The 18,742-nt window shown below is 38.6% G+C and overlaps 1 protein-coding gene across 1 annotated transcript in view; it reads left to right on the forward strand.

Annotated features, from left to right (window-relative positions):
- Positions 1–11,822, forward strand: part of DNPEP (aspartyl aminopeptidase) — a 41,644-nt gene extending 29,822 nt beyond the window's left edge. The window contains exons 14-15 of the mRNA XM_033946359.1: positions 10,993–11,160; positions 11,627–11,822. Coding sequence (XP_033802250.1) covers positions 10,993–11,160; positions 11,627–11,677 — 219 coding nt within the window. The 3' untranslated portion in view covers positions 11,678–11,822. The remainder of the gene's footprint in view (positions 1–10,992; positions 11,161–11,626) is intronic.
- The last annotated feature ends 6,920 nt before the right edge of the window (positions 11,823–18,742 follow it).

Raw genomic sequence — 18,742 nt, forward strand, 5'->3', positions numbered from 1 at the left:
TGATATGATCGTATTTTTTGGCATCCACTATGTGCTCCTCTCCCTAAGAGATCCCACGTGCCTGTCCCACAGTCTCTGTCTCCACCACCTCTTCCGGGAAACTATTCCACGCATCTACTACCCTTTCTATAAAAAAAAATATTTCCTTAGATTACTCTTCTTAATGTCATCCTATGCCCTCTTAATCTGGAGCTTCCTTTCAAATGAAGAGACTCGTCTCTTGTGCATTTATGTCATATAAGTATTTAAATGTCTCTTTCATATCTCCCCTCTCCCACCTTTCCTCTAAAGTATACATATTGAGATTTTTAAGACTGTCCCTGTACACCAAAAAAACATTTTATTATTTTTTTTTTTTTTAATAAATCTTTATTCATTTTAAATCTTTCAACAAGTGTACAATAAAATCATCATTTAATATACAACATCACTTGAAACTCTACAATTTCTCAAGAAAAAGATTATATCCCACCCCACCCTCCCAAAACTTATATTCAAATATAATAATAATTTAGATCATTTGTTTTAGAGGGGCGTGGCTTAACGCGAACACGAATGGACGGGTAATCGCTAAGCTCCCCTTCATCTAGGCACAGAATATAAAAAAAATTATTCCCTTCTAGATAATTTTCATCAAGAAATAAAAACTAAATAAGCGGAACATATGATAAATGAAAATATTATTTTTTGCTGAAGTTAAAGCGAAGTCTGAGGTAATAGGAGCTGAAAAGGCAGAGTGCCGTTTTTTTTCTTCAACGGTTTCATGAGACTTGAACTGCAGCGTTGATATAGTGAAACGTGTGAGTAAATAAAAGGCAAATCTTGTGGGACAGTTTTTAGAGGAGAATTGTGTCCTGATGTGGATTAACATAACTAAAAAAATAAACAGTTGAATGTTGCCAACATTTAACGAAACTGAAGGGCTTGAGAAAAGGCTGAGAGAGGAATACCGGCAAATTGAATTGTGAGACGCTAAATAAATAAATAAATAAATATAAAAGTCATTTGCTTAAGAGACTATTGAAATAGAAGAAGATTATTAAAGTGAGTTGTGGCTCTCCTCTATCGTAGCTGCGATTGGGCTTGTGAGAGGAGAGCCAGAAGAAAGGACTGCCGATTTTTATTTGGCGCTGAAACGGCGCGATATTGAAAATAAGTGACTGACAGAGCTGGTGAGACGGGTCTGAGGAATATCTGACCTGCCGTGCCTGAAAGAAACCGAAAAGAAGGGAAGCTAGAGAGGGGCAAAGCAGCGGCGGTTTGAGGCAGACGCTGAACCCTGAAGGCAAAGAGTCGGAGAATTTCTTTTTACTTTTCACTGAAACAAAAGGAGATTGAAGAGAGGGTTTGCTGGAGCGACAATAAAAACTTATGGTGAATGATACCAGCCTAATATTGTGCTTGCTGTGCCTAAACAATTCCTTCGTGTTGAAAGTTGACTAACAGTAAGGAGAAGAAACGCTGATCTTGTTCTGAGACTGCTATTAACTGACTTAAGTGACGGTTTGAATTCTCCTGCCGGTGCTGATTTGGAGCCCTAAGTGTGGAGAACGGAGGAGACTAATTTGCCCTTTGCTGATTCCTTTTTATGAAGACAAACAATTAAATCAGCCCTGAGAGATCAACTAAATGCCTGAAGATACTGAAAAGAATGAAGGCAGTTTATTAAAAATATATTAGTAAAAAAAAAAAAAAAAAAAAATTCTTACTTACATTGATAAAAGACTACTGCCTGTTAAAGAAAAAAGGAAAAGATAAAACTCTTTAAATTAAAAACTGATTCTGGTAAGAAGAAAAGTGCCTATTAATCTAAAAAAAAAGCCCTTCTCTGCAAATTTTGATGAGAAATCCTGAGGATAAGGAGCTGATTTCTCCTATTATATAGTGTCAAGGGAAAAATTTGTGAAAATATTATCAATTGAAACTCCTCTCCAAATAAATTAAACTGATAACCTGAAGGAAAGGACTTAAAAAATTCCAAAAATCTTAGTAAATACTGAGAATTGTGATAGAAACAACAACATGGCAACTACCAGACAAAACAAAAATGAGGCTGGTACATCTGCAAAAAGACAGAAACAAGAACAAATAACACCAAGCAAAATACCACTTCCTATCGAAGAATCAGACACATTAAGCAAAGCTGAAGTCATGGAAGAATTAAAACAAATCAAACAAATGCTTAAAGAAACTATAACAAATATGTCTGAAATGAAAGAGGAAATTTTAAATATACATAGACAAATGGAAGTTAACAACAAAAGAACAACTGAACTAGAATCAAAAATGGAAAATATAGAATGTGAATCAAAAAGATGTAAAAACGACAGCCTGGAACTAAATAAATTAAAAGATCAACTGGAGGATTACGAGAATAGAGGAAGAAGAAAGAACATCAAACTCTTTGGAATACAAGAAAATCTAGAGGGAAAAAATACTATCCTTTTCCTTGAAAATTTAATTCCAAAAATTCTACAATTAGACTTGAAACAACCAATTGAAATTGAAAGGGCGCATAGAATCCCAATAAAAAATCTAGAAAATAAAAACAGACCAAGACCAATCATTTTCAAAATGTTGAGATACCAACAAGCACTAGAGATACTAAATGCTGCAAAAAAAGATAAAAACTTAAATTATAAAGGATCAAGATTATGGTTTTTACCAGACTTCGCCAAAAACACAGCAACTAAAAGGAAAAAACTACTAGACATGAGACCTCTACTCAAAGAAAAAGGATTTAAATATGGTCTATACTATCCGGCGAAAATGAGAGTGTCATCAGGAGACAAGTCCTTATATTTTGAGGATCCCGAAAAACTAAAAGAGTTTCTCTCTAAACCAGAACCTATGATATATTAACATAATATATTAAGATGGTTTTGAAGACTCTATGAAAAATTAGAAAATATAACATATCGAAATATTTGAAAAAATGGAGGAAAACAATACAAAGAAAAGACAATAATAATTATATGAAAGAAAGAACAGAATATAGGAAAATTATTAAATAATACACTGCATATATGTTTAAAATAATTATATGTTGAAATCATAATACTAAGGAAATACAAATTAACATATTGTTAAAAGGAAAATGATACATTAATAAAATGTTATGGAAAATGATTAAATATATATAAAAGATTAATATAGATAGATAGAAGGGAAATTTGTTTAAACAATTGAATATTGATTGCCTGGAATGGGGAGAATGTTAGGATTACAGTTCCAATGTGTATCCGTAAGCAGCCAATATATTGGGTGGGAAAGGGAAGGATAAGGAGAATATTTATTAGAATAATTAAGGGAGATACATTAGGGTTAAATATGTGTGTCACGAAGAAAATTTTTTGGATATTAAATATGAAAGAGGAGAGGAAGAATAAGATAATGAAAAGTATTAAAATATATAATGTCTTTTAAAATATATTCTATAAATGTCAATGGCCTGAATCACGTAATTAAAAGGAAAAAAATATTAACATTTTTAAAAAAACAAAATGCAGATATTTACTGTCTGCAAGAGACCCATCTTAATATGAAGGAATCACAGAAATTATCAGGTGGATGGATAAAAGAATGTTTTTTTGCTCCAGCAGTGGGCAAAAAAGCAGGGGTTGCAATCCTTATAAACAAAAAATGTATGGCCAATATAAAGGTTAAAAATTCAGATCCACATGGTAGATGGATACATATCGATATAGGTATGGGAAAAGATACCCTGACGTTATTTAATATATATGCCCCTAATTCGAATCAATCAGAATTTTTCAAAAAGTTACAAAATATGTTATTACCACTGGCTGCCTCTAATTTAGTGGTGGCTGGAGATTTTAATGCTGTAATGGATCCATTATTGGATAAAAAACCAGGTAAAAATATTAAATCTTTAGGTCTAGATAATTTGGTTCAGTCATGTGATTTGAAAGATATATGGCGTATTCTTCATTTTAATGATCAGGAATATTCATTCTGTTCACAGGTCCATAAATCATTTTCAAGAATAGATTATATTTTTGTTTCAACAAATAAAGTGCAACAGGTGAATAAAGCTTCCATTGATCCTATAATTATTTCGGATCACGCTGGTGTATGGATAGAATTACAATTAGATCAATTAGAAAATGATAGACCTCTTTGGAGATTTGATAATGCATTGCTTGTGGATGACAAATTTTTGGAAAATTTTAAAACACAAATTAATGAATTTTTTCAAATAAATTTAGTGGAAGATACATCTATAGAGAATGTATGGGATGCATTTAAAGCAACTATGAGGGGTAATATCATATCATATTCAGCTTTTATTAGGAAACAAATTAAAAAACAATATATAGAATTAGAAAAAGAAATAAAAATATTAGAAGCTAAATTGATAAGTAAATGGGAATATGAAGTTTTGCAAGCTCTTTTGAAAGTAAAAGGTAAATATAATGAATTAACTTCAAAAATGATAAGAAAAGATTTGTTTTCCAAACAAACGATGTATTATGGAAATTCTAATAAGGCGGGAAAATTATTAGCAAATTATCTTAAGGCAAAAAAAAGGAGAACTAATATTAATGGAATAAAAGATGATAATGGTATAATAACAAATCAAACAAATATAATATTAAAACAATTTTTAAATTTTTATAAGGATCTATATTCTTCCGAACCTTATTTGGAGAAACAAAAAGATGGGAAAAAATTTTTAGATTTAATAAATGGACCTAAGATTCCTGATCATATGAAACGAAGTTTAGAAGAACCTATATCATTAAAAGAATTAGAAACAGCATTGAGATCTCTTAGAGTTGGATCCGCTCCAGGTGGTGATGGTTACACAGTAGAATTTTATAAAACATTTCAAAATATCCTCTCCCCACATTTACTAAAATTATATCAGACACAACTTATAAAAGGTAATATAAAAGGTACTATGGCTGAATCAATAATAATTGTTTTGCCTAAGCCAAATAAAGATCCTACTTTGGTTTCAAACTACAGGCCTATATCTTTGATAAATGTTGATAATAAACTATTGGCGAAAATTTTGGCTTTGAGATTAGCCAAAGCTCTCCCACATATTATAGATATGCATCAAACGGGTTTCGTTGCTAAAAGACATTCCTCCAATAACTCTAGACTATTATTTCACATGCTAAACTTGTCAAAAAAAATGGATGAACCGGCATTTACAGTCTCATTAGATGCTGAGAAAGCATTTGATAGGGTAGAATGGAATTTTATGTATCAGGCTTTAGAATGGTTTGGTATAGGTTCTGGATTTATACAAATGGTAAAAACATTGTATAGCTTCCCGATTGCAAGATTAAATATTAATAATAAGATATCTGATGGTTTTCAATTGCAGAGGGGAGTTAGACAAGGTTGTCCTTTATCTCCTTTGTTATTTGATGTTGTATTAGAACCCTTATTGTTAGCAATACAGCAAACGAGGGAGATACAAGGAATTCCATATTCAGATATGGAATATAAAATTTCGGCTTATGCTGATGATATTTTGCTTTATTTGAAAAATCCAGAGTCTACCTTATCTTCTTTATTGGAATTAATTGATAAGTTTGGCAAATTTTCAGGTTATAAAATTAATTGGAATAAATCTGAAATTATACCCTTGAATGTTTACTGTGTAAAAGGATTATTTGATATTTTTCCATTCATATGGAAAGAAGAAGGATTTAAATATCTAGGCATTCAAGTTAAAAAAACAATTGAAGATACTGTAAAAGAAAATGAAAAATATGTATTAAAAAAAGTAACGGAGTTATGTGAACAATGGAACCCATTACATATATCTTGGTGGGGCAGAGTTCAAACTATTAAAATGATGATGTTGCCTGTGGTTTGCTACCAAATGAGTATGATACCTATTTATTTTCAGGGGTCCTTTTATAAGAAGCTTAATAGAATTTTAACAAAATTTCTTTGGCTTGGTAAAACACCTAGAATAGCTTTAGTAACCTTACAAAAATCAATTAAGGAGGGAGGGGTAAATTTTCCAAATTTCTATAGGTACCATCAAGCCTATATTCTACGTCAGGGTATGTATTGGATCCTCCCAGAACTTATAGATAATGCACCAGATTGGTTATATTTGGAATGGCGCCTTATGTTTCCCCTAAATTTAGTTCATTTACCAAGTATTAATATACCTAAAAGATACAGAGAAAATAAAATAATAATGGACACTTGGAAAACATTGAGATTTATTGATAAATTAACACCCATCCCAATATATAAATCAACTAATCAATCCATATGGATAAACTCCAAGATCAAAATTGGCGGAGCTCAAATCCTTTGGAAGAACTGGATTATTGCAGGAATTAGATCTCTAGATGATATTATTTCAGAAGGTAAACTGCTGGATTTTTCACAATTGCAACATAGATTTGGTCTTAATAAAACACAAAGTTTTAAATGGTTGCAATTGAAGCAGGCCATTCAGGTTGGGTTCCCTGAATGGAAATCATTAAACAATCAATATAGTTTAAAGTTCTTATGCTTTAAAGCAGACTTCCTAGGACATCAAGCCGCATTGTGGTATAAATTAATATCTGGATATTTAAATAAAAAACCAAAAAATGGTCTAAGAGACATTTGGAGCATTGAGATTGGACATCAAATTAATGCATCTCAATGGCCACTAATTTGGTCTTGGAGAATGGGATGTACAGTGTCAGCGTCTATGAGACAAACATGGTTCTTTTTATTACATAGAGCTTTTTGGACCCCTACTCGTTTACAAAAACTAGACAGTTCTAAGTCTAATAGATGCTGGCACTGTAATCTAGAACCAGGGACATTAGATCATTTATTATATCATTGTCCTTATATTAAAATATTTTGGAATTCAATTTGGCCACAAATTAATAAATTAATGGAAAATCATATTGCAATATCATATGATACAATTTTATTTGGAACAATGATGAGAAAAAAAAGTCAAATTTCACCAGAAAATAATAAACTTTTATTAATTATGACAGGGGTTGCCATTCAACATATAACTAATAATTGGAAAAATTACAACAACCTAAACTACACATTTTGGTGGAATACAATATGCCATGTTTTTAAAATGGAAAGAACAATAGCAGTACAAAAGGGGACATATAATAAATTTATAAAAATATGGGGGCCATTGACAAAATACTGCAATGATTAAATAATAGAATACTTTTTCTTCTTTTCTTCTATTAGAGATTTTTTTTTTTTTTATGACACACATATAGGGGGGATAAGGAAAACAATTTATATATAATATATTATAATATATGATACAAAAGGTAATAAATGATTAAAAAATAATAGAAGGGTGGGGGGAGGGAAATTTATCTAGAATATATTGTAGTAGATATAAATATGTTATTGAATAATTATCAATTGTATTCCAATATGTTGTATACTTTTATAAAATTTGAAAATATTATATTAAGGCAATAAAAGGGTGGGGGGAGGGTGTAGGGGAAAATCAAATTCAGACATACATTGTGTTATATATAAAAGTGATACCATGCATATATCAAATGTATTTTATTATTATGTACACTTTTTGCAAAATTTGAAAATAAAAATATAATGGAAAAAAAAAAATAGATCATTTGTTTTACACTTTGATAATGAAAACCACAAAACCCACCCCCCACCCACAAAACAATATATTTTAAGTAAGTAGGGAAAAATGCCAATTATTCATTATAATACCTTATTAATGGCCCCCCCAAATCCTTAAATTTATTAAAATATCCATTTTGAACTGCAAGCGCTCTTTCCATTTTATACATGACACACCGAGTTCCACCAAAAACAATAATTTAATCTTGTGCAATCTTTCCAGTTATATGTTATTTGCTGAATGGCAACTCCCAACCAACAACCATTTTAGTAACCGTCCTCTGGACCGACTCCATCCTTTTTATATCTTTTTGAAGGTGCAACCTCCAGAATTGTACACAATATTTTAAATGAGATCTCACCAGAGTCTTATACAGGAGCATCAATACCTCCTTTTTCCTACTGGCCATTCATTTCCTTCTAGTTTTCACCGTCACCTTTTCAACCTGTTTGGCTACTTTAAGATCATCACATAGTATGACTGAGTGGATCAGAACTTGGTCCAGCACTGGTTATGGTGAGGTGAACTCTAAGATAAGAGATTGTGTCTCTAGAGTCAGGAGTGGGTACTGGAAGACTGGAGAAGGGCGGATGTGGTCCCTCTCCATAAAAGTGAAAGAGGTAGGGAACTACAGGCCAGTAAGACTGACATCTGTGCTTTGTAAATTAATGGAAATGATTTTAAAACAGAGAATTGTGAAATTTGCGAGACCAGCAACAACATGGTTGTAGACAAATCTGGTCAATTTCTTTGACTGGGAGAGCACTAGATGTGGTGTATTTAGATTTTTGTAAAGCCTTTGACACTATTCCATGTGTCTAATAAATACTGAGGCCCTGATTCTCCAAAAGTGCGTCCCGATTTTAGGCAGCTGTAGGCGTCTTACAGCTGTTTAATCAGCCAATCGGGATGCACGTTTTTTTAAAAAAAATGCTCCCCAGGCAGGCCGCCTATATTGAAAGCGAGGCCCGCAAGCCACCTAGGCCCTGATTCTGTATAGGACACCCGGGAGAGGCGTCCTATTCAGAATCGGCCTAAACTAAACCCTGATTCTGTAAACCGGCGTCCATGTTACAGACGCGGGTTAGAGAATTGGGTTAGATTAGACACGGCCCGCTACACTTATCGCGGCAAGGGATCTCTCTGCCACGATAAGTATAGCGGGCCGTGGCCTGTCCGATCGCTGGCAGGAAGGGTGCCCAATCCCTCCTGCCCGAAGACGCACCCCCCCCCCCCCCCGGCGCTAACAACCCCCAAACCTCCACTCCATCAAACCTGTTCTTACGGCGAGATGGGTTTTGCACGTCCAGCCGGCAGGCAAGCCTGGTCGAAATGAGGCGGGCCCGCCCCTTCCCGGCCCATCCCGCCGAAGCCTAAGGCCTGATTGGCCCAGGCTCTAGAAGCCTGGACCAATCAGGCCTTAGGCATAGCGGATCCGCCCATCCCCACTAAGTCTAAGGTCTGATTGGCCAATGGAGGTTTGGGGGAAATGGGGGATTAAGTGACTTGTCCAGGGTCACAAGGAGCAGCGTGGGTTTGAACCCATAACCTTGGGACGCTAAGGCTGTAGCTTTGACCACTGTGCCACACTCTTCCTCCTAGATTGAGAAGTCAGTGGCGAAAGCTAGAAGGATGCTAGGGTGCATAGGGAGAGGAACATAAGAATAGTCTTACTGGGTCAGACCAATGGTCCATCAAGCCCAGTAACCAATCCTCACGGTGGGCAATCCAGGTCACTAGTACCTGGCTAAAACCCAAGGTGTAGCAATATTCCATACGCAAGCAGAGGCTTTCCCCATGTCTTAATTACAGACTATGGACTTTTCCTCCAGGAACTTGTCCAAACCTTTCTTAAAACCAGCTACGCTATCCGCTCTTAGCTTAACTATTCTGTGAGTGAGGAATAGCCATTAGGAAAAAGAAGGGGTTGATGCCCCTTTATAAGACTTTGGTGAGACCTCATTTAGAATATTGTGTACAATTCTGGAGGCCACATCTTCAAAAACATATAAAAAGGATGGAGTCGGTCCAGAGGAAGGCTCCTAAAATGGTGCTTGGTCTTTGTCATGAGGCATATGGGGACAGACTTAAAAGATCTCAATCAAGTTCAAGTTTCAAGTTTAATTAAATTTGATAAATCGCTTATTACATACTAAGCGAGTAACATTAAAAAAATATGATGTACAGCCTTAAAAGGGGGATAAAAAACAAACTGGCAATACAGAGGAACTTGGATACATAAGGAAAGGGCAAAGGTGAGGAAAAAGTTACAAAATTACTGTATATTTTGAAGAAAAGGTGGGAGAGGGGAGATATGATCTAATCTAATCTTCATTTTATATACGAGTTTCAAGTTTATTAAAAAAAATTTATACCGCTTAATCAAATTTCTAAGCTCAACTCGGTTTACAATTCGTTAAAAAATGAAACATAAGTAAAATCTGTGGGATAAAAACAGAAATTGGTTAGATTAGATGGATGAAAAAGTTAGAAAAAAGTATGTTGAATTGCTTAAAATTGCTAGAATCAAATTTATTGTGAAAACAACCAGATTTTTAAACTTTTTTGGAATTGAAATAATTGATCTACCAGTCTTAAAGAATCCGGAAGGCCATTCCAAATTCTCACCAATTTAAAGTAAAAGATTTACTAAGCTGCCCAGTGCTTTTAATACCTTTCAGAGAAGGAAGTGCTAATTTGTGAATTGTTGTAATTCTTGAATAGCAGGATCTAAAGGAATTCCCACTAAGGGGAATCAAAGAGTCAAATATTCCATAAAGGAGTTTGAAAACCACACATGCACACTTGAACTGGATCCTATGATGGACCGGAAGCCAATGGGGAAACATGGTCAAACTTTCTCGTTCCAAAAATAAGTTTGGCCGCTGTATTCTGTATTAACTGGAGACGATCTAAGCTGCCCTGTTTAATACCCAAATAAATAGAATTACAATAGTCCAACTGGGCCAACTCAGTGGATTGTACCAGTAATAAATAATGTTCTTGATAAAATAGAGCCCTGATAGAGATGTTTAGATATCTATGTGGCATAAATGCACAGGAGGTGAGTCTGTTACTTGAAAGGAATCTCTGGAATGAGAGGGTATGAAGGTAAAAGGGACTAGAATCAGAAATAATCTCAGAAACTACCTTTTCATAGAAAGGGTGGTAAATGCATGAAATGGCCTCCAGTGAAGGTGGTGGAGAAGAAAAAAATATTTGAATTCAAGAAAGTTGGGGACAAGTACATTGAATCTCTAAGGGAAAGAAAGGGGTAGTAGATGGGATGAATAGGCCATAAGGTATTTCTCTGCCTTCATTCTTTCTCTGACTTCTTCCACACTCTGCCCCCCTCTCTCCTGCAGGATTTCATGGTGAAGAATGATATGCCCTGTGGCACAACTATTGGGCCCATCCTGGCCTCCAGGCTGGGACTACGAGTTGTGGATGTGGGCTGCCCACAGCTAGCGATGCACTCCATCCGAGAGACCTGCTGCACATCTGGAGTGCTACAGACCATCCATCTCTTCAAGGTAGGGGACCTGGGGTTCTACCAGGACTGTGCCTGTCAGACACTTAGCAACCCTTTTGTGTGATTCTTGGGGGGAAGGGTATAGACTAGGGCTGGGCTGGGCCTACCCACCCATTGGTGGGGCTTTTAAAAGGGGGAATGGTGCCTTATTTATTTTGGGATGCCTGATACACTTACCAATACATTCCTAGTGATTATAATCCAGGCCTCTGACTCCTGCCCACCCAGCTATTCATCTCCCTGTGAAGCCTCTCTGCTGTCATACAAGGTAGACAACATGTCCCAAGAGTGACTCAAAACTGGCATGATCTCTGCATTCTGGATTTGGTTTCAATTGCCCCATGCCAAATGCCTGTATTCTTTGTAAGATGCACTGTTCTTAATTGAGGTTCAGCTGGAGTCAGCTTATTCTATGTTTCTGCTGCACTGATGGTCTGAACATCTTCCCTTTTTCTCTTTCTCTGCAGGCTTTCTTCAAGCATTTCCCTGTGGTGAACAGTAATCTGGTTGTGGACTGAGTGAGCTACACCGATGCAAAGACAGAAAGAACCGCTAACTCTGTTTCGTGCTGCTCTCCTAAGCAGCCTTTGAAAGATCCTAAGGGTTTGGAGTGTCCCTCAGGGGCATCTTCTCTACTTCTATTAAAATGTTTTTCTCTCTGCCTTTACTTTCTTATTAGAATCCTTGCAGGGTTTGCGGGATGGGGAAGAAATGTTTCTCAATGTTTCTGGACCTATTGTTACTTCCCTACATTTTTAGAAGAAACAAAGAACTTGTGGAGAGATGATGTCCAAGTTGATAGTTTTATTGAAGTAAATATATCATCCACATAAATACATCTAGGGCCGGAACCTCTAGAAACATATGGGACCCTACACGGTCCATGTTTCAACCCAATTGTCTTCTTCAGGAGTCCCGGTTGGTCCTAATGAACTTGTGGATTAAAACAAAGAACTCTGTGCAGAACCAGCACGCTCGAACAGCATAAAATCATGCTCCTAGCTCACATGCATTTTTAAACAGAAGAAGAACTCTCCTAATTTCTGTAGCTTCAGAAGAAAGCTGTACCCTGCAAGCACATGTTCAGAAAGGCCCATAACTAATTTAGCAGATGAAAACACTGATCAATTTTAAAATACCAAGTGAAAACTGCCAACCTCTTTTGAGGAGAGAAAAGATAAGATGGTGATGGGAAAATGTTCCTTGCTGGCAATTGCACCAAATAGGAAATTAGGGAGGAGAGGCGGCTGGAAAGTCACTCCTAGTCCTATTTAATGTCATAGCTCTCCTAGTTCTACGTTCACGGTGTCAGAACACACCTTCGGTAAATGTCCTCGGCATCATCTTTTTCTCACCCTCTACCCTTTGCCATCACTGCCTTCCCTTTAAGCTTCTGGTCTGGATGGCTTTCCAGTGGAAAGAAGAATTGGTAAAGCAGTACTGGTTCGAAACATAGAAACATGACGGCAGATAAGGGCCATAGCCCATCAAGTCTGCCCACTTCACAGACCCACCCCCCTGAGTCTGCTCTCCTGGAGGTCCCTCTCCTAATGACCCATCCTTAACTCCACCCTCTTAAGGATCCCACATGGGCATCCCATTTACCCTTAAAATCTGGCACGCTGTTGGCCTCGATTACCTGTATTGGAAGCTCGTTCCAATGATCAACCACTCTTTCGGTGAAGAAATACTTTCTGGTGTCCCCATGAAATTTCCCGCCCCTGAGTTTAAGCGGATGCCCTCTTGTGTTCTACCCTATTCTGATTTTAAAAGGAAGCCAGGGGTGAGGAGAGAGCAGCAGGCAAGAGAAACCATGGCACAGGAAGCAGGATAATGGAGTAGATTAGAGAAGACGACGACTTCACCATTGACAGCGGTAGCTGTGATTCCCCACCGTCTTCACTCTGTGGTACATCTGAGGTTTCCCAACAGAACACTGGGATCTGGTACATCAGTGACTCCTGCTGCTACCTTGTGATTTATTTTTTGTATTTTTGGATGACAAATGTGCATAGACTAAAAAATGTCACATTCACCCAGGAAACAGGATATGTTGGAGACCTTTCATATGATGCCAACAGCATCTTCTTGTACAATCCCTCTGGAGGCTGAACTCATGGGATCTTGTATCCTCTTTAGCCTCGGCTGCAGGGCTAATAAAACTTGTTCCCTCCCCTCTAGGCTATCGCCTGGTAGCTTCCTGTCATGCTCAGTTTGTTCCTGCAGCCTCGCTGCATGGGTGAAATCAGTTTCTTCAGCTGCCGACGGGAGATCGGCGGAGAAGGAATTGACGCTCTGGTTTAACCTTGGCCCGAAGGGGAACTACTGTACGTCTTTTCCCCGTGGTCCATGATAGGGCACGTGCTGCGCCGGGTATTCTCTCACAGGGGTCCGGTGATCCTTGTGGCTCCGGTCTGGCCCAGAAGACCTTGGTACGCAGATCTTGTAAGGTCGAGGTCGGAGAGGGGTCTGCATCTTCCTTGCCATCGGAGGTTACTCACGCAGGGCCCGATTGCACTTCAAGATAGCCTAGAGGAGAGGGAACAAGTTTATTAGCCCTGCAGCCGAGGCTAAAGAGGATTCAAGATCCCACGAGTTCAGCCTCCAGAGGAGATTTACAAGAAGGAAGATTAGCAGAGGTAAGAAACCTAATCTTTCACTCTCCTCACACAAATTGGATGTGACTTTGACGATCCTAAGTTGGCAGAGACAGTGCTAGTGTGGTAGATGCAGATGAGAGACCCCCTCACCTTTCAGATGAACTTCATGTACAGAATTCAGAAAGCTCCCAGATTAAAAAAGCATCACACACATTAACACAGTAATTGACATCCTTATTTTATTTTCTAGGTGAATGTGAGCGTTTGTACTCTGTGTACATTTCTCATCAAAAACACAAAAAACCACAGTCCATCTAGCCTGCCCAACAAGGTGACCAGAGCCTCGTCCACCACTCCACGTAGGCTCAGTCACTCATGTTTAATTGCTGCTTCTGAAATCACCACAATGACAACTACCGTGTTTGCCCAAAAATAAGACACTGTCTTATATTAATTTGGGGCCTAAAAATGGCACTAGGTCTTATTTTCGGGGATGTCTAATTTTTTTCATGTACAATGATCATCTCTCCCTTCCTCTCCACCCCAATTCTTCCTATTTGCTTTCTCTCCCCCATATGTGCAGCATCTTTCCTCCCCTCTCACCCATCCCCTTGTGCAGTATCTTTCTATTCCTCCGTCCCATCCCTTGTGCAGCAGAACTCTTGCAGCTCCTATCCCTCCCTCCTGTCCCCCGTGTAGCATCTTTCTATCCCCCCACCGCCGCAGCGCGCCCCCTTCCCCCCGCCAACCTATGTCTCCCTCTCATCCGAACCACGAGACAGAAATAATACCTTATAACAAATGGGCAGCAATTTAGTCAGGCTGCTTTGTGGCCTTCTATCGCTTTCCTCTGCTGCGTTGTGGATGACATCATCAGCAACATGGCAGAGGAACGGCTGGGCTTTAGAAGGCTGCGAAGCAGCCTGTCTAGATTGCTGCCGGTTGTTATAAGGTATTTATTTCTGTCTCATGGTTCAGATGGGAGGGAGAGATGGGGGGGAAGCGCTGCTGCTGCTGCTTCCAGTGACTAGGGCTTATTTTTCGGTAAACATGGTATATAGGCAGCCAAATATGATGGGGGTGATATATGGTTTATTGCTGACCATATTCAACCTACCCTTTCTCAAGCTGCATAGTTCCCCCATGTATAACATGTGACAATAAAATTATCAATACACTGGAGCTGTCTCAGCTTGGGCAGGACACAGCCCATATAAGTCTGTCCAGCATCAGCCATTGTTTCACCATGCTGGATTTGGCAACACTTCTTTGTCTCTCACTGTTTGTGAGACAGACTGTCCGGCCTCAGCCTCGGCTCCCACTATTCTTTCCCAAGGTAACACCTCAACAGCCTTGTTTTTCCATATTCTTTCTGTTTAAGCATCCCCTATGTCTATCCCAGGCATTTTTTCAATCCGTTTACAGTTTTGGACTCCACCACCCTCTCTTCAGTTACCTCCCCATTTCCATGATGGTCAAATCTGCTCTCAGAAAGGTCTAAGAGCTAAAACCCATGCCTCGGTTCCCCTGGGGTGAGATTGTGGAGCTTTACGAGTCTTTGGGAGAAAGTTTTACCAGGCCTCTATCCTTGAATTCTTCATAAAGTCCTACCACCTCTACATAAGCATGTACTTGTGGAACAGAGTTTGCAGAAAAGGCTGCAGAAGGAGTATCAAAGCCTAGGCTTAAACAAATGATGATGCTTTAGATGTGGCATCCCACAGTTTCACATTGACATAACATAAGTATTTATTTATATACTGCAAAATGTCTTTCGGTTTGATGCTGTTACAGAAAAGTAGGTACAACATAAGAAAAAAGTTTTAACAATGGAAATTAATAGAACCATTTATATGAAGAAATAAGGCACAAAGGGCTAGATTCACTACAAATATCGACTCAGTCGCTGTTGGCCAATTCTCAGGATGATAACAGACTATGGACTTTTCCTCCAGGAACTTGTCCAAACCTTTCTTAAAACCAGCTACGCTATCCGCTCTTATCACATCCTCTAGCAACGCGTTCCAGAGCTTAACTATTCTCTGAGTGAAAAAATATCTCCTCCTATTGGTTTTAAAAGTATTTCCCTGTAACTTCATCGAGTGTCCCCTAGTCTTTTTGTGATTTTTGACAGAGCGAAAAATCGATCCACTTGTACCTGTTCTACTTCACTCAGGATTTTGTAGACTTCGATCCTATCTCCCCTCAGCCGTCTCTTTTCCAAGCTGAAGAGCTCTAACTGTTTTAGTCTCCTCATACGAGAGGAGTTCATCCCCTTTACCATCTTGGTCGTTCTTCTCTGAATCTTTTCTAATAATAATAATAACTATTTTTCTATACCGCCATAGTCAGACGACTTCTAGGCGGTTCACATCGAAAGAAGGCTGGACATTCAGCGAATTACAAATGCATGAGGGGAATGTTACAGAAGAAAAGGGTTGTAAGGGGGAGGGAAAGTGAGAGGGGTAGGAATTGCCTGAAGATTGCTTCGGGTTTGTAGGGGGAAAAAGCGTAGTGAGCGCAGATTGGTCTGTTTAGGTGATGAATTTGTCAGAGTGGTTTTGATAGATTTTCGGAATGCACTGAAGGTCTGTCTGGTTTTATTTATGTAGTTTCCCAGCCAGGATTGTTGTCTGTTAGCTTGGAACATGAAGGTTCTGTCAAGGTAGGATTTGTATTTGCAGCCAGTAATTTTAGGATAGGCGAAGATATTTTTGTTTCTGGTTGTTCGTGTGGGGTTGTGTAGAGTAAAGTTTGCAGGTAGGAAGGTGCTAGGCCCCAGATTTGCTTGAAGCAGAAGCATGCAAATTTGAACTGTATTTGCGCTTCCATTGGTAGCCAGTGCAGTTTTTTGTAATATGGGCTAATGTGGTCTTGTTTTCGCCACTATATCTTTCTTGAGATAAGGAGACCAGAATTGAATGCAATACTCCAGATGAGGTCACGCCATGGAGCGATACAGGGGCATTATAACATTCTTAATCTGGTTAACCATCCCATTTTTAATAATTCCTAGTATCCTCTTTGCTTTTTTGGTCGCCGCCACACATTGGGCGGAAGATTTTCTCGTATTGTCTACGATGACACCCAGATCCATTTCTTGGGCGCTAACCCCCAAGGTGGATCCTAGCATCCAGTAACTGTGATTCAGGTTATTCTTCCCAATGTGCATCAGTTTGCATTTGTCCACATTAAATTTCATCTGCCATTTGGACACCCAGTCTTCCAATTTCCTAAGGTCTGCCTGCAATTTTTCACAATCCACATGCGTTTTAACAACTTTGAACAGTTTAGTGTCATCTGCAAATTTAATCACCTCACTTGTTCCAATTTCCAGATCATTTATAAATAAGTTAAATAGCACCAGTCCCAGTTCAGACCCCTGAGGCACTCCACTGTTTACTCTCCTCCATTGAGAAAAATGACCTCTGTTTTCTATCTGATAACCAATTCCTAATCCACAACTGAACTTTGTCACTTATCTCGTAACTCTAATTTTTTTCAGGGGCCTCTCCTGAGGAACTTTATCAAAAGCTTTCTGAAAATCTAGATACACTATATCAACCGGCTCACCTTTATCCACGTTTATTCACACCTTCACAGAAGTCAAACAAATTGGTGAGGCAAGATCTCCCTGAGCTGAACCCATGCTGACTCCGTCTCATTAAATCATGTTTGTCAACGTGGTTCACAATTTTATTTTTTATAATCGTTTCTACCATTTCCCCGGCACCAAAGTGAGGCTTACCAGTCTGTAATTTCCTGGATCTCCCCTGGAGCCCTTTTTAAAAATCAGCATAACATTGTCCACCCTCCAGTCTTAAGGTACTATAGACGATTTTAGCGACAGGTTACAGATCACTAACATCAGGTCAGCAATTTCATGTTTGAGTCCTTTTAGTACCCAGGGATGTATACCATCCGGTCCTGGCGATTTATCACTTTTTAACTTGTTGATTTGGCTCAGTACATCGTTCAGATTCACCAAGATTTCTTTCAGTTCTTCCGCATCATCACCCTTGAAAACCATTTCCGGCTCAGGTAGATCTCTTACATCTTCTTCCATAAAGACTGAAGCAAAGAATTCATTCAGTCTTTCCTCTATGGCCTTATTGTCCCTGAGCACCTCTTTTGTTCCTTGGTCTCCCTCGGCTGAACCCATGCTGACTCCATCTCATTAAATCATGCTTGTCTATGTGTTCCACAATTTTATTTTTATAATCGTTTCTACCATTTTGCCCAGCACTGAAGTGAGGCTTACCGGCGGTAATTTCCCGGATCTCCCCTGGAGATAAAATCAGCGCAACATTGGCCACCCTCCAATCTTCAATTGTCAGTCTAGGAGAGATCACAGTCTCATTCTGATCAAAGATTAAAATAAACAAAAATTAACTCAGGAGTACAAAATACAAGGAAGAACAAATGGAGTCACTGTAGCCCATGTCTTAACAGTTCAGGAAAATTTGTGGACGTCCCTTACCAAGGTGCCAATCTTTTGAGGGAACAAGGTGGAGGAGGACACTGACTTTATCAGGGACCCTGCTCGAGGCCTAGGCAGCAGAGGCCCCAGCCATCTCCCCAGTCAAAACAAGAGATAAGCTTTTGACTTGCTCCAATAGAGCATAACGGTAATAAAAGTGACAGTCCTGATGGACTACCACTAGCAGGAAGGCTGACATTTTTTCCATGCAAGATGGACCCTTATAAGCTCCAACCAGTGGGTTCTTCAAATAGTCCTTGGAGGGGAGGGGAGTCATGCCTTAAACTGGTGTAATGGTCTTCCAAATTGCACACCACGAGCATCAGATTACAGCTGTTGGCACCAGGCTGTGCTTGCAGAGGAATTTTCCCTTCTACAGGCCCATATGGTTGAGAAGGGATTGTATTTCAAGTACTTTCTAGTGCCCAGAAGTACAGGGAGTGGATTTTGTTCCATCCTAGAGCTAGGGGCCATGAACAAATACTGATCAAAGAAAAGTTCAG

The sequence above is a fragment of the Geotrypetes seraphini genome, chromosome 5 (assembly GCF_902459505.1).
Source record: "Geotrypetes seraphini chromosome 5, aGeoSer1.1, whole genome shotgun sequence".
Taxonomy (NCBI): Eukaryota; Metazoa; Chordata; class Amphibia; order Gymnophiona; family Dermophiidae; genus Geotrypetes; species Geotrypetes seraphini.